This window comes from Bubalus kerabau, chromosome 5 (assembly GCF_029407905.1).
Source record: "Bubalus kerabau isolate K-KA32 ecotype Philippines breed swamp buffalo chromosome 5, PCC_UOA_SB_1v2, whole genome shotgun sequence".
NCBI classification, from domain to species: domain Eukaryota; kingdom Metazoa; phylum Chordata; class Mammalia; order Artiodactyla; family Bovidae; genus Bubalus; species Bubalus kerabau.
This window is the reverse complement of record NC_073628.1, coordinates 42,558,044-42,573,736: the sequence shown is the minus strand read 5'-3', so window position 1 is coordinate 42,573,736 and position 15,693 is coordinate 42,558,044. Positions and strand designations below refer to the sequence as shown.

At 38.2% G+C, this 15,693-nt stretch overlaps 1 protein-coding gene across 8 annotated transcripts in view; it reads left to right on the top strand.

Moving 5' to 3' along the window:
* The window catches only part of SYTL2 (synaptotagmin like 2), a 119,141-nt gene that overhangs the window by 101,621 nt on the left and 1,827 nt on the right, over nucleotides 1-15,693 (top strand). For all 8 annotated transcript variants that reach the window (XM_055581537.1, XM_055581536.1, XM_055581535.1 and 5 more), the window contains 8 exons: nucleotides 975-1,069; nucleotides 3,974-4,093; nucleotides 5,407-5,576; nucleotides 6,688-6,790; nucleotides 9,229-9,399; nucleotides 11,425-11,503; nucleotides 14,060-14,159; nucleotides 15,399-15,604. In XM_055581537.1, the coding sequence (XP_055437512.1) occupies nucleotides 975-1,069; nucleotides 3,974-4,093; nucleotides 5,407-5,576; nucleotides 6,688-6,790; nucleotides 9,229-9,399; nucleotides 11,425-11,503; nucleotides 14,060-14,159; nucleotides 15,399-15,604 (1,044 nt within the window). The remainder of the gene's footprint in view (nucleotides 1-974; nucleotides 1,070-3,973; nucleotides 4,094-5,406; nucleotides 5,577-6,687; nucleotides 6,791-9,228; nucleotides 9,400-11,424; nucleotides 11,504-14,059; nucleotides 14,160-15,398; nucleotides 15,605-15,693) is intronic.

Genomic DNA, 15,693 nt, shown 5'->3' with positions numbered 1-15,693 from the left:
TGGTTACCCTGAAATACAGATTTAATAGGAAAGTGAAAAGTGAAAGGGAAGTCACTCAGTCGTGTCCGACTCTTAGCGACCCCATGGACTGCAGCCCACCAGGCTCCTCCGTCCATGGGATTTTCCAGGCAAGAGTACTGGAGTGGGGTGCCATTGCCTTCTCCCATTCTTCGACTAAGAAGAAGAAAAGTTTTCTAACTAGAGTTAAACATATTAGGAAGAGAATTCATCATCTTGTTGTGACTTCCACATATATACTTACTGTATCAAAAAGAAACCATGTGCTACATTTTCATATTAAATTCTTAGGGTATCTTAACCTGAGTCATTCATACATGGCCTTTGGATATCACTGTTGAAAGTTATCTGGGTTGACAGATAGCTAAATAATTTCTATTTTCAGAAAATAATTAATTTTGAAACCATAGTCTCTTATGATTCTGAGGGAGAAATACTCTTACAGTAATCCCAACAATCACCAAGGAATCCAACCTCCTTTTAGAGATCAATAGCCAGGACACTTTTATGATTTGAGTTGTGTACAAAGATCCTTGCTATTCAATGAAATAGTTTTTCAGCCTGCAGCATGTTAAAAAATATATCTCAAGGAGATGAACCAATAAAGTACAGATCTTGTGGTTCAAAGATCTACTGTGAAAAAATGTAAATTAAAACCAATTCATGTTAGTAGTATATTTCAGTATAATTCAAATCCAGTTCTCTGGTCCAATAAAACCTAGTGGTTTTTAAGTTCTGTTTTCTGTTTGGTTCAACTCCTTGCTAGTTCTCTCTCTATAATTTATGAAAATTGCATGTTGCTTACCCTACGGTCCTGTGCATGTGAACTACTGTGCCTTTAACCATTTTACAAAAACGTCTCTGTTCATAGATGGAAAAAAGTGTGTTTTCAACGTATGCCTTATGTTTGTCTGACAATTGTGAGGATAATTTTGAATGGAAATGCTGCTGTTTAGTTTCCACAGTGTCTTCACAGCCTGATAATCAGTTTTCCCACCCTGACAAACTCAAAAGGATGAGCAAGTCTGTTCCAGCATTTCTCCAAGATGAGGCAAGTTTGTCTTTTGTACCTTCCTGAAAATGGAACCAAATAAGTGGATTTGCTATGCCAAGGTTGGTGTGTTTGCATTAAGCCATAGCGGAGACCTAAGAGGCCGCAGGGGTGACCTTTGCCTCTCATGTCAATAGACGTAGTGTTTTTGGTCCTGGAACAAGGCAAGGCATATCTCATTTGACTCATACAGTAGCTTTTTGGTGGTGAAGCCAGATTGCATACAGGGAATGTGACTTTTGTTTCAAAATAAGAAATCCAGGCAGAAAAATGTTGGCATGAACTTCTCTGTACTTTAGAATACGGTTCATTTGTGAAAGCTTAGTCTAGATAGCATGACTAGCTTGAAAGCATATGTTAAAATTACAAAGTATCAATGACATGGAAAACTTTAAGGATATCAACCAGGTGTAGGCACTTTATATACATTATCTCATTTAATCCTCCAGTAACCCTGAAAGGTGGGCACCATCACTATCCCCAGATATTACAGATGAGCAAACTGAGATTAGGAGAGATCAGGCAACGTCACTCAGCTAGAAAGGGGCTGAACCGAGGAGTGGAGTCCAGATCTGACCTTCATGCTATTAACTACTGTCCCTTCTGTTTCAAATAAGAACATGACTATTATCTGTTATTCATTTAATTCATAGTGAGTACCAGGCACTCTGATATCTTTAACTCTTACTAACAAAATGTGGTAGGTACAAATTTTTCCATTTTGTACAAGAAGAAAGAGCCTCACAGAGCCTTTCCCCAAATTCAACAGCTACTAAAAAGTAGAGCTAGGATTTTAACTCAGGTTCTTTGCCTTAACTAAGATTCCATGTTTTGCAATCAGGTAATTAGGAGTCTGAGGTTTGATGTTAGACACTCCCACCCCTAGTTATGCTGCTGATTTGCTATGTAGTTGTGAACAATTTCCTTAACTTCCCTGAGCGCTTTCCTAGTACCTAACTCATTAGACTGTAAGGAGTCAGTGAGATAATGCCGGGAAAACACGCAGCGCAGTGCTGACACGTAGTACCTTAATGCTTGCTGTTGCTGTTTGCAGTTTTGGTCTGATTTTTCATGATGAAATAGAAGCTTCATCCTTTCTCGTAGTAGATGGAATGTAAGGAAAGCTCTGAAAACATACAAATTACATCCCTCCTCCCCAACCTCCTGGGAACCCTTCTGTCTACACTTGAGCCTTCCATGAACTGTATCAGAAAATATTCAACCCCTGCATGTGCTTAAGAGCCCACATTATAGTTGCTTTGGAGAAGCACTCATTCTTTGAAACAAGCTCATGAGCTAGAAGCCAGCATATGTACCTCATGGAGTTCCTGTGGTTTTATACCTTTGTAGATGTGCTTTGTTTGTAGATGTGCTCTTGGCTGGTCATATGAATAAAACATCTAATAATCTGAGAGGCAAATGATACCAGTTGCTGATTTTTTTTTTCCTTCCTTCAGTTTTAACCTGCTGCCTCATTGCTCCACGCAAAAGATAGTCCAAATAGTTTGTGGATCAGAGATGCCAAATTAAGCTGTATTGTTTTACCTTTCAAAGTATTTGGGGTTGGACTGAATGTTAAAGAAAGTGGGATAAAGTCAGACTTTGCTTCCTCACCCACTGTCCCTTTGAGGCTTACCATCAGTCACATTTGTTGAGTGCCAACTTTGTGAAAATCAGTGTTACAAGTCATCAATACAAGGTCCTGTCCTTCCAATAATCACTAATGATCTGATGTGCCAGGTAGAATGTATTATGGCTGTGATAGAGGGAAATGGTCTCTAAGCATGTGGGGAGGGAGTGTGATAATAGAAACACTAAAAAGGTGTGGATTTTTTCATCCTTGAGGAAGGATTCTTTTCTTATCCACATAAATCATTATTTTTTTTAACTCCTTTCTTAATCTGCATTAGGATTGGCATCTGTTACATTGACATGTAATTGCATGGCCCTGGAATATGTTGGCATGAACTAACCACTCCTTTGTAAAGGTGTTTCCCTAACCCCAGGAGCCACTGAACTGCTCCATAAACTCTCTAACCCCAAAAAGAGCTCCTTCTGACTCACAGATCCTTAAAGCTACCATCTAATAAACGATAGATCTAAATATAATAAAATTTATTATCACCACTTTTTCTTTCTTGACCCAGGTAAATATTTCCAGGGACATATTTAAAATAAATACCTTACTGCCATTTTTAAAAAATTGTTAAAATACAATGTGGGTAGAATGTATAATTCAATATACCTCCCTGTAGCAACAAAAAAGATAAGCACAGTAACTCTATAGGAATACCTAAGAGGTGGTTTAAAATTACATATCCGTTCAGTTCACATGTGTGTGTGTGTGTGTGTGTGTATACACATACATGCATATATGAAAAACTTGAAACACAGATCAGATCAGAATTGTTTTCCCTAGTTTAATAGTGTCTCAAGTAAAAGATTTGATTTTTAGGGAAGTTAAGCCTATGTTACCGAGAGGAATTAGGCATGACATTTTATGATTTAAGGGTAAATATTAGACTTTTTATTGTCTAGGTAAAGATAATTTCTCATATGTAGCAAAAAAGTTTGCCAAGCAATATAAATGTATAATATTAAGAGAAAGCCAAGAAAGCTCACAATATGCTATCTTCTGTAGCACCTGGGGGCCACCTTGCTGGTGAAAAAAAAAAATCACTTTGCTGTTTCAGTAGCTAAACACTGCTCTCCTGCTTAAGTGAGATCCTGGGTAGACCACTCACCCCATCTTGAATCCCATTCCTTGGCAGTTAGCACTGCTGTCCTTTGACCTTGGAAAATGTCATACATGAGTGGGATACCAAGCTATTATCTTTATCTAAACTAAGATCTTGATCTTGACTCTTTCTGAATTTGAATTTTGTATTATATGATGTTTTGTAGAGTGATGACAGAGAGACAGATACAGCATCAGAAGGCAGTTACCAGCTCAGCAGACACAAGAAGAGCCCAAGCTCTTTAACCAATCTTAGCAGCTCCTCTGGCATGACGTCCTTGTCTTCTGTATGTAAACAAAGGCTTTGTGTTAATATCCCTCTGCTTCTGCCAACCTTGCTCTGCCATGCTCCTGCTCCTGTAAAATGGCCTTTTGTTATATTTCTCAGATTCCAGGGGCGTGAGAGGTTTGTTTTTTATCTAACCCACAATTAGCTTCTGGCTAGCTACATCTTCCTTTCTTCTCTTTTTTTAATCACAAGACAGTTCATATCCAAGATAAACAAATACGGTTTGTTTTGGATGTTAAATACTTCAAAAATAAACCTAAATTACCAACAAGATGAACCACTAAACTTCTCTGGGTGGCGAATGGGGTAACTATTACAAAGTCTGCTTTTATCAGACATGATTTGATGTACTCTTTGCAGGTATAGAATTGTACCTCTTTTAGCAAGTCATTTATTCTGACGACTAAAAGTACTGATTCACATTAAAAGGAAAGGTGATTCTTGGCCTCATGGAAGGATTCAGAATGGAATTTTCCAAAGGAAGCTCCCTGAGTATAGTTACTCAGATTTGATTTGGAGAATTTGACTTTATATAGAAGTGAGATAGTTTTGTGTGTGCATGTAGCATGTGTATAGAAATATATATATATATGTAAATATATCCACATACATTTATCCAAATGTCTATGATCTGCATATACATGCACAGATCTCATCAGATATTCTAAATGAATGATAAATCTGTGCTTAAATTCTTACTGGCCTTGCATTTTTTCAAACTCTTTTAAAAAAAATCTATTTAAATTGAATTTCTGCTGATAACAATCAAATGTATGGCCTTGGGAAGGTTTTAAACTTCCTTCATCAATCATCCATTTTCTACCCTTCCTGACCTCTAAAAGTGTATGGCTCAGTAAGCATTTTCTTAGAGTCAGTGGATGGGTAACATAGTAAAATTCCTTTTTAGTGCCTTGGAAATTTGATAGACCAATGTGTCACTGTGATTTGTGTGCCCTGGGGCTTCTCACATCCTCTTTATTTAACATTTTAAATTCTAAGCATGCCTAAAAATGGGACTCTGAGTGCCCCCTACTATGAAATCACCCTGGTTTGAAATGAGTCAGCATCTAAATAACTTTGCATTTCATGTTTTTCATCCATGTCTCTTACAGGCAGTTTTTGTTAACCACCAGACATCATGTCATGTATATCATGTCAGGTTGTCTGTGTTGGTATGCTTTTTTAATGCCACATTAAATTAGCTGCTTTTATATGCAAACTAGAGAAATGCTGGCAAGCAAAGATGACACCCTTGCGCTGGATTCGAGAGTGAGACAGAGACAGACACCACGTGTTTTCCCGCGTTTTCAGGTCAGCGGCAGTGTGATGAGTGTTTATAGTGGAGACTTTGGCAATCTGGAAGTGAAAGGAAACATCCAGTTTGCCATCGACTACGTGGACTCACTGAAGGAGTTGCATGTCTTCGTGGCCCAGTGTAAAGACTTAGCAGCAGCGGATATTAAGAAACAGCGTTCGGACCCGTAAGTACATTTTGGAGACACTATTTTCTCTTAGTTACTCTTGTAGAAATGGGGAAAGAAAGAAGGAAATTGAAGGGAATGTATGTGTGTGACTGTGTTAAAAAGGAATGTTCGGGGGAAAAAAACGGGATTCGGGGTGGGGGGCGGAAAAAGAGTTGGGGAAAAATGCTGTTTATAGATTCATACGCCAAACTTACTAAATTATAAGAATGTCAGAGAAACACAAAGCATTTCAAATGGGAAGGAACCTTTGAGATCATCTTGTCCTGATTCCTTATTTTTTACAGATAAGGAAACAAAGGATAGAGAAGATAAGCACTGTGTTTATAACAGCACATGAGTGAGACTTGAGACCCTTGTCTCCACACACGTTTAGACTTTCCCTAAAAGGAGGGACGGGTTGGGCATACTTTATAGTGCTCAGTAATGCAGAGATAGTTAAGGTTCTAGAATAAGGTAGTTTCCACATTTAAGTTATATTCTACAGAACTTTAAGGGGAATTACCAATTCATTTTTGAAATCACAGGTTTAATGGCATTTCAGTTCAGTTATAAAAGTTAAATGACAGTCCCCCCTTACCCCTATGCAGAAGTCTGATTCTGATTCTTAATAATTTTGCTAGCATAAGCCCAACCCTTTGTTTTTGTTATAAAAGCAGTGGGGCCCAATAGCTTTTCTTTTTCCTTTTTTTTTGTTTTACATTGAATATGGCCTGATTAGGTATGTACCAAGTTTTCTTTCAAAAGACAGTCTTTTTTAATTCTGCAAGCATCAAAGCCTTTTCTTAATAAGACACTAGCCAATGAAATTAAGCATCACATTGGAGGTCAGTTATCTTCCCCCTGCCCTACATTAGTTAAGGTCAAAGGAAAAAAGGAATTCAGGGACTATCCCTTAAAAATCTTCAAAACAATTTAAAATGATCCATTCCACTGAAATCACTTAAAAGTTTAAGTATAAAGGTGTTGATGAGAGCATTTATTATATACTACTTTCGCTAGTGTCATGAAATAATTATTCTTATTAATTTCTAATGCATTTTTAAAAGTACAGGTAGACATGTCACTTTTATTTTCTCTGACTTTCTTGTCTGTTTAATTCTCTTTTTAGATACGTAAAGACTTACCTATTACCAGACAAAGGCAAAATGGGCAAGAAGAAAACACTTGTAGTGAAGAAAACTTTGAATCCTGTGTATAACGAGATACTGCGGGTACCTACAACCTCTCTATCTAGGAAAATCCCAAATGGTGTCCTATGCATTTAAAAGGCCGTGTCATCTTTGGTAATATCTCTGCAGAGGAAGTCAGTCCCCAAGAGAGAAGGAAATAAATAACCACTTTCTGAGAATCTGCTTTGTATGAGATGATACATCATGACTGTTGTATGCCTTGTCTCATGCATGCCCTCCATGCTCTGCCAGGGATTATTATTATCTTCATCTCACAGATGAGGCAAATGAAGCTTAAGGAAATAAAGGAAACTGGATACACAGATGATAAAGTTGAGCACTGCAGCCAAAACAATCTTATAAAAGCCCAATTCTGATCATGTTATTTCTCTGCTTAAAATCTTGGAGGACTCCGATTAGCCTTAAGGTCAAGCCCACCCATCTTAACATGCACACCCCTCCCTTGAGAACCTGAGCTCTGGCCTCATCCTTCCACTTTCATTGTCTTTCTTCAGGTTATCCTGATTCCTTTCTGTTCTTTGGAGGAATTACATTCTCTCACTCTGCTGGGACTTTCTCTTCCTTCAAACTGGGATGTTCTTCCCCATGCTGTCCATAACTACTTCCCACAGCCTGAAATGCCTCTTCCTGTGAGAGGTTGTCTCTTAACTCCTAAGTTTCCCTGCTGTCTGCTGCCTCAGTCTCTTTGTTTCACAATAGGCAGTGTTGACATTCAGCACTTTAACCGCTGGTTTAATTGTAAATTCCCCAAGAGCAGGGATCAACTCTAGGTGGTTTATAAACTGCATACCGTGTGCAAATGACTTAACCCATCTGCACTTTAGTTCTGCAAACGGGAGACAAGAATAGTAACTATCTGGGACTTCCCCAGCAGTCCAGTGGTTAAGAATCCGAGCTTCCATTGCAGGGACCACAGGTTCAATCCTTCGTGGGGGAACTAAGATCCTTCCTGCTGCACGGTGTGGCCAAAAAGTTTTTAAAATTAAGTTATAAGAAAAAAAGAATAGTGCCTACCTACCTCAGTAGTTGTGAACATTAAAAGTTAATATGTGTAAAGTGATAATTAAGCCTTAGTGTGTGTTAGTCACTTAGTCATGTCTGACTCTTTGTGACCCCATGGACTGTAGCTCGCCAGGCTCCTCTGTCCATGGGATTCTCCAGGCAAGGATACTGGAGTGGGTTGCCATTTCCTTCTCCAGGGGATCTTCCCAACCCAGGGATCAAACTCAGGTCTCCTGCATTGCAGGCAGATTCTTTACCATCTGAGCTATAGGGAAGTCCATAGTATAGTATGCATTAAACACTTAGTAAATGCTGACTCTTAGTACAGTGTCTGGGATAGGTGCTTTATAAATGTTTATTGGAAGGAGAGATGGCTGGATAGATGAGTGGAGAATATACCTTGCTCAAATGCCTGTGTTCTATCTTCCTGAAAACTGTCTCATGCTGCCTTAGTCATGGGTAACAGATTATTTAAAACAACAAATGTGAGAAGTATTATTCATTCTCTCTTTCTGAAAATTCTGTCCAAGTATTTGGTTATCCTCTGAGAAAAAGAGCAGCATTAAATTAACCCTCAGTTATCCATGGGTGAATTGTCTGTAGATTTTCTGTAGCAAGTTTTTGATTACAGTTTGACTGTGATACACCTCAGCATCCTTGCTATTTCTAGGTCATCTACTTCAACCACGAACTCAGGAAAAGCCAGCTCATTTAAATGGTAAACTCAGAGAAAAGCAAGTCTACTACAACCAAAATGGACATTCAAGTAGTATATCATAAATCCAAGTAGAGATTATTTTTAGATTAGAAAGACTATATCCCTTCCATAATTATATATAATCAAGAATTGACTACATTTCAGATTAAAACTCTTAGGATGCCCCCCCAAAAGCAAAAAACAGGTCAATCTTTTCTTGAAAAATATTTTGTCCTTGCTGAATATCAATGATTGGGGAGATTGTATATATATGGAGCAGGTGAAATATGGGAACTCTTCTGTACTTTCTTTTCAATTTTGTGCAAATCTCAAACTGCTCTAACAATTAGTCTATTTAAAAAAGTACTTTGTCCTCAGGTAGAAAACAGACCATTGGATTAAGCTTCATTTGTATTTTTAGACTGAATTGGATTCCTGTTATATCTAGTTAGAACTAAAAACATCCAGTAAAAATTGAATAACTGGCTTTTGTTTTTAGAGAGCTATTACCAACTATGATACTTGAGCCATGATTTGCTTTTCCAGAGAGGGAAAGAAAAATCAGCTTTTGTGAAAGATGGATTTTAGCTCTTTGAAACAAGACACTTAGAATAAGATGACTTTGCAGTATTTTTGAGACTTGAAACCTAACAGATGAGAAAATCTGATCTACACAGAGGACTTTATCTTCACCTCTATGTCATAACTTTGGCCTGAAATAATATTATTTACCCCTTTAATTTCCTTCTTTGAACTGCAGTATAAAATCGACAAGCAAATCTTAAAGACACAGAAGCTGAACCTGTCTGTCTGGCATCAAGATACATTTAAGCGCAATAGTTTTCTAGGGGAAGTGGAACTTGATTTGGAAACTTGGGACTGGGACAACAAACAGAATAAACAATTGAAGTGGTACCCTCTAAAGCGGAAGGTAAGTTTGGAGTTTTTTGTTTGGTTTGGTGGTTTGGGGCCTGGGATTCAGGAGAGAGCTGCTATAAGATTCCATTTTCATTCAGAATGCTTATCCATTGTTTGGGATCATCATGTCTTTTCACTCTGTCCAATAAATCTCTTAGGCTCCTTTCTATGTTTTGTAGTGTTTCTTCCCCTATCTATTCTTTGGGCTGGCTAGTTTCTGCTAACCTATCTTTTAGTTCAATAGTTTTCTTATCTGCTGTGTCTAATCTAGTATCTATCTAATATCTAGATGGATATCTATGGGTCCTCAGTTATTATACTTTCAGATTTATATTTTCACTTGACTCTTTTTTATAGATTCTATTTCTCTGCTACAATTCTTTATCTTCTCAGTATCTTTATGAATTTATTCATCAAAGTTACTCAAAGTATGTATCTGAAAACTCTTATATCTTAAACATTTGTGAGGCTCATCTAATTTTTATTGTTTGGTCATTTGGCCCTTTGTTCTGGTATGCATGTTCTTTTTTTTTTATTGCACGCTGGACACTGCGTGGGAAAAATTCTAGGGATAATTTGAGAGGGTTTACTTTTGCATTTGACACACAGAGAAAGGACGCACTGCCTCAGTCTAGCCTGGTAACGAACTGACGAGAAGCTTTCCCGTGGTCTGATCTCAGTTTTCTTGGCCCATATTTCTAGGCTGTGGTCTTTCACGGGCTCCAACTGAAAACCTAGGCAGTAGTTTGCATATTTTAGCATGTATCCAACCTGGCCCCAAAATATGCATTTCTAACAAATCCTCAGGCATTGCTGATACTGCCGGCCTGGGGCCCATACTTGGAAAACTATCTGTCTAGAGTGTTTTCTGAGACCATCTCTCCTTAGCTGGCCAAATTTTGCCTCCCCAGCCCCGTGAGAGGCTGTGCTCAGCTTCTTAGCCTCTTTCTGCTAAGTCTGTTGTACTCTCAGTTAGCACTACTCAAAATGCAACTAATGCCTCGAAGTAGAAAGAAAGAATTTCAGGCTACAACAGCTTATCCATTTGAACCCTATCTATCTAAATAATTCTTCAGCACCTTCAAATAGATTTGTTCAGTCTAGTTTTTTTGTTGTTGTTCTCAATGTGAGGGCTAAGTGTGATACATACAATTTATACAAACTGTTAAGTATCTATACAGTAAAGCCATTCAACTAAAGGAATGGTTCCAAAATACCACATCAAAGTCACCTGAAGCTCTTATTTCTAGGTCTACCCAAGACTTGCTAGTTAAGAATTTTTCAGAAGTTGTCAAAAGCATCTCATTTTTAGCTTTTTTCCGTTATGTTTCTGACATATAGCCCTGTTTTGGCAATAAGGGTCTAAAAGACCAGAATTTGAAAGTAAAACCACCTGCTCTATAATAAATACACATTTTAAAAAATGTATTTATTTATTTTAATTGGAGGCTAATTACTTTACAACATTGGGGTGGTTTTTGCCATACGTTGACCTGAATCAGCCGTGGGCGTACATATGCATTGTACCTTTTACATTGTAAAATGATTGTTCAGTTTTTGTAATTTTTACAGGCATCTCCTCATCTGGTCTAAAATAATTAGGTTAATGCAGCTATGAAAATGTATAATTTGTTCCCCACCCATACCCCAGCTCTTCCTACTCCTTTAAAGAAAGAAAATACCGATAAGTTGTTTTATGTGCTGGCTGGATCACTAACAAAAATGTATGTATTTTTATAAAAATCTAAACATTTCAGAATACCTTTCCCATCTCCAAGAAACCCATTCTGATTTCTCTGAACTGAAGGACTTAAAATGTGTTCTGGGTACCCTGCAGAGTTTTACAGGATACACAGTGTAGCCTTCCCAGATATCAAAGCAATAGTCCATCTGTGATGGGGAGGGAAATTTCAATCCAGGGCACTCATGAATGATACCTAAGCTCAGAAATTAGGCAGATATGGCCCTGTAACAGATCACCAATGAACAGGGTGAATGGTGTGTGTCTCACACCTGCTGACCTGCCTTCATTTTCCAGACAGCACCAGTTCCCCTTGAAGCAGAAAACAGAGGTGAGATGAAGTTGGCTCTCCAGTATGTCCCAGAGCCAGTGCCTGGTATGTACTGATTTTCTGTCCAGATTTATGGTCTTACCTTAGCTGTCCCCTCTCCAAACATTTCTTTGAGTTCTTTGTTGTTTGTTTTTTTTTTTTATTTTTTTTTATTTTCAAAGGTGAAGCTCTAAATTACATTACTAACTTAGTAAGGGTCCAAATGAGTCAATCCACACTTGTAAACTAGAACATTTTCTTTATTTTTAATTGTGATCAAAACACATTAAAAAAAAAAAACACATAACATAAAATTTTTCTTAACCATATTTAAGTGTGTGATTAGTTGTGGTTGTTGTGTGCTTACTCAGTTGTGTTCGAGTCTTTGCAACCCCATGGACTCCGCCAGACTCCTCTGTCCACATGATTGTCCAGGCAAGAACACTGGGTGGGTTGTCATCTTCTCCTCCAGGGGATCTTCCTGACCCAGGGACTGAACCCTCATCTCCTGCATTGACAGGTAGATTCTTTACCACTGTACCTCCTGGGAAGCCCATTAGCCCTGTTAAGCATCTTTACAATGTTGTGAAGCATGTCTCTGGACTTTTTCATCTTGTACGTCTGAAACTCTATACCCATTAAACCACAACTCTTCTTTTGCCCTTCCTTCCAGGATCCCCTTCCTGGTAACCACCATTATATTTTTTCTGTTTCTTTGAGAAGAATTCTCATTTTTTTCTCAGCCCAGTTTACAGCCCTTGTTTTAACTTTGGCCTCGCTCTCCACAAAGTTTGTATCTACATAGTGTAAATGGCCTTTCCTGTGTAGTTCTGTGATACAAATGGAACTGGAGTAGTTTTTCTCCCCCACTGGTGGAAATGAAAATAATCCATATTAAGCCCCTAAGAAATTAGAGCTCATTTGTCCTCTGCTCTCAAGGTCTCATTAGGGTAGAAAGTTTTTTCTTCAGAATTACTACATTGCATCCTTGATGTTAGAGCCTCAGGTCTCCAGCACAGTTAAGGAGCAAGAGACTGTCAGGAAATGAGTGCTAACCCCTCTCTCATTTCTCACAGAGTTCCCTAAGTTACTCTCCTTAAGAATTCATATGAGGGACATCTGTGGTGGTCCAGTGGCTAAGCTTCTGTGCTCCCGATGCAGGGGGCCAGGGTTCAATCCCTGCTTAGGGAACTAGACCCCATGTGACCAACTAAAAGTTTGCATGGCACAACTAGCGAGCCTGAATACTGCATCTAAGACCCAGCACAGCCAAATAGATAAATAGAAATAAACGTTTCTTGAAGGTAGTGGGATGACAGAAATGATAGTGAGGGCAGTGATTAAACAGAGAAAGGCATTCCAATTCTGCTTAAAAAAAAACAAGAGAGACAGAGAGGACAAGTAAAGCATATCTTTAGGCCACATGGCACCCAAACTGCCATCTGGTTACATCTGGATCTTTTTAAAAGACAGATTGTTTTCTATATAATTTGTATCCTCTCATTTATGGTCAACATACATAGAAATTCTGCTAGTCTCATTTCCCATTTTCCCCATGATTACTTTTTGCTGGGGGAAGGGCAGGAGACCCACATGTGATGGACTCCAGCTTGTGTGAGTTTTTGCTCCTATAATAGTTTCTCCTCCCTGGAATGGCTTCCTCTTCCCCTAAACCTATCCAAGTCTTTAGATGAAATCCCATCTCCTCTGTAAAGCTTTTCCTGAATGCATTTACCCTCACTGATCACATCATCTTCTAGAACGTCACAGTAATAACTTGGCATTTCATTCTATATTACATTTTACTGCTTTTATTGAGTTTCTGTCTCTAGCTTACCTGTACATATTTTCCAAGCACATAGATTCTTGCATTCCTTGTATCCAACAACATTCCTAGCACAGGGCTGAGCATATAATAGACGCTCATTAAACACTGATCGGTTGACAGATCGGGTTCACCCATCCAGAAAAACATGGGGTTGCAAAGAGTTGGACACAACTGAGAGAGTAACACTTTCACTTTTTTCCCTCCATCCATGTGCACCCAACCTATATAGAAACTTCAGACTAAGGCCAATTTCTCAGCAATTCCCTTCTATAATATTGGCTCTTACATGTGTCTATACAATACTCCTATAAAATGCACAACTACTTTTAACAAGAGTGACTATACCTAAACGAGTACCTGTTTTGGTTACTTTATACTCAGATTTGTTTAAATGCCTCCTATGAGCACTGATTTTTAATGGTAGTAATATTTGAAAAGTATATGCATCTCACTGAGTAGTTTTGAACATAACTATAAATGGATGATTCAGATACCTAATATCTATAATTGATCTTGTTGAGCCAAGCAAGACCCAGAAACAATGATGTAATATTCTGTACTTGCAATAAATTATTTTTATATTATTTTTATTTTATTGAGCTACTTGAGCTCACTACAGTCAGACTATGAAAGATGTAATTAAGAATAGATATAATCATTGATGATCATATCAGCAAGCACTCAGTCACAGTCTTGCTGTGCCAGACCATTTTTAGATTGGCATCTTGGGAGGCAGTACTGCCAAGAGAGGAATGGCAGTGGAATTTCATTTTCTCTCTCTTTTTCTGTTATAGGTAAAAAACTTCCTACAACTGGAGAAGTGCACATCTGGGTGAAGGAGTGCCTTGATCTACCACTGCTAAGAGGCAGCCATCTAAATTCTTTTGTTAAATGGTACCAGCATCAATAATTCTGCCTCCCTCAGTTCCACAATAGCCTGGCCTTTGCCAATTGGTTTTAATTTTCTGTAACTGTGATGCTGAAGTTCATCATTCATAGTATAAATGAAATAACTTGAGACAGTGGTTACACAAGCTAGAAGGATCTTTGACATGAACCCCTTGCAAAGCTCCATTTAGTTTAAGAGGGAATATATACAACAGGAGGTACATCTGCTAGTGAGGACAATATTCAGTACCAAAGGGTTTATGCAATGGCTAATGGTGATACCACACCCCTTGTATCATTTGTCGAACATCTGTATTGTGGCCCATTTGCAAAAAAGCCTTTTGCGTCAGCCTGTGAATATTTGGAAGTTATTTGATAAACAGATCCACACTAATAATTAGCTCATAAGAGCTTGAAACAGTTTGGGTTTTTAAGTTGCAAACCTTTCTCTCAGTTATAATGTAAATGCCTGGCATCTAGAAAATAGTAACTAAACAGATGTTATTGTGCTATCCTGACTCTCTCTAACTAATTTTATCTATATAGATTTTATCAGAAGATGAGTTATAGCTACTTAAGTTTATATGACATTATTTAGGATTTTCCCTATACATATTCTTCACAGATGTCAACTGGTAAGCTTTTCAGCTCAGGTCAATCTCCCATTCTAAGACTAGGCCCAACCCTTCTTGCCTTTACAAGAGGCATGGTAGGGTAAATTAATTTCAATTATTACCATAAATTATATGTAAATAATCACAAATATGTAATATAATTTATTCCCAAAGTCAAATCTAGGGAATTGGAGAGGTTTCTTTTCTTTTTCAATTCTGTACAAAACTAATTTCTTAGGCTCTCACAGATAATCAGGAGTAGATTTTAGAGGAATCCTCAAACAGTTGCTATATAGTAAATGCTAAATGCAGGTACTGAACTAAGTTGTTTGCTTAATCTGTAATTCTAATATTAACCTTATGAGGTAGGCATCACCATTCCCATTTCATAGATGAGGAAGCAAGTGTCTGAGAAGTTAAGTCAATTTCCCACAATACACAGCCAATAAGTAGCAGAGTCAGGACTTCCTCAAAGCAAGTCTGGTCCACTCTAGTGCGTAATCTTGCCAGCAGAATGCCCACCATTACCATCTCTCTACGTTCTTTTTTCTTCCATGTCCTCTTGCCAATCCTCAGTAGCTGAAGCACACTAAAAGCATGAGAGTTCTCATGGTAATGTTTGCTTTTGTAGTACCATCCTTCCAGACACAAGCAGGAAAAGCCGCCAGAAGACGAGAGCTGTGGGGAAAACCACCAACCCTGTCTTCAACCACACCATGGTCTATGATGGGTTCAGGCCTGAGGATCTGACAGAAGCCTGTGTAGAGCTTACTGTCTGGGACCATTACAAATTAACCAACCAGTTTTTGGGAGGTCTTCGGATTGGCTTTGGAACAGGTAACATGTGTTACATTTTTAATTTTCCATGAGTCTAATGCTTCTGGAGACACTAGAGGTTGGTTGGTTTGCTTCTTCCTAATGAAAAC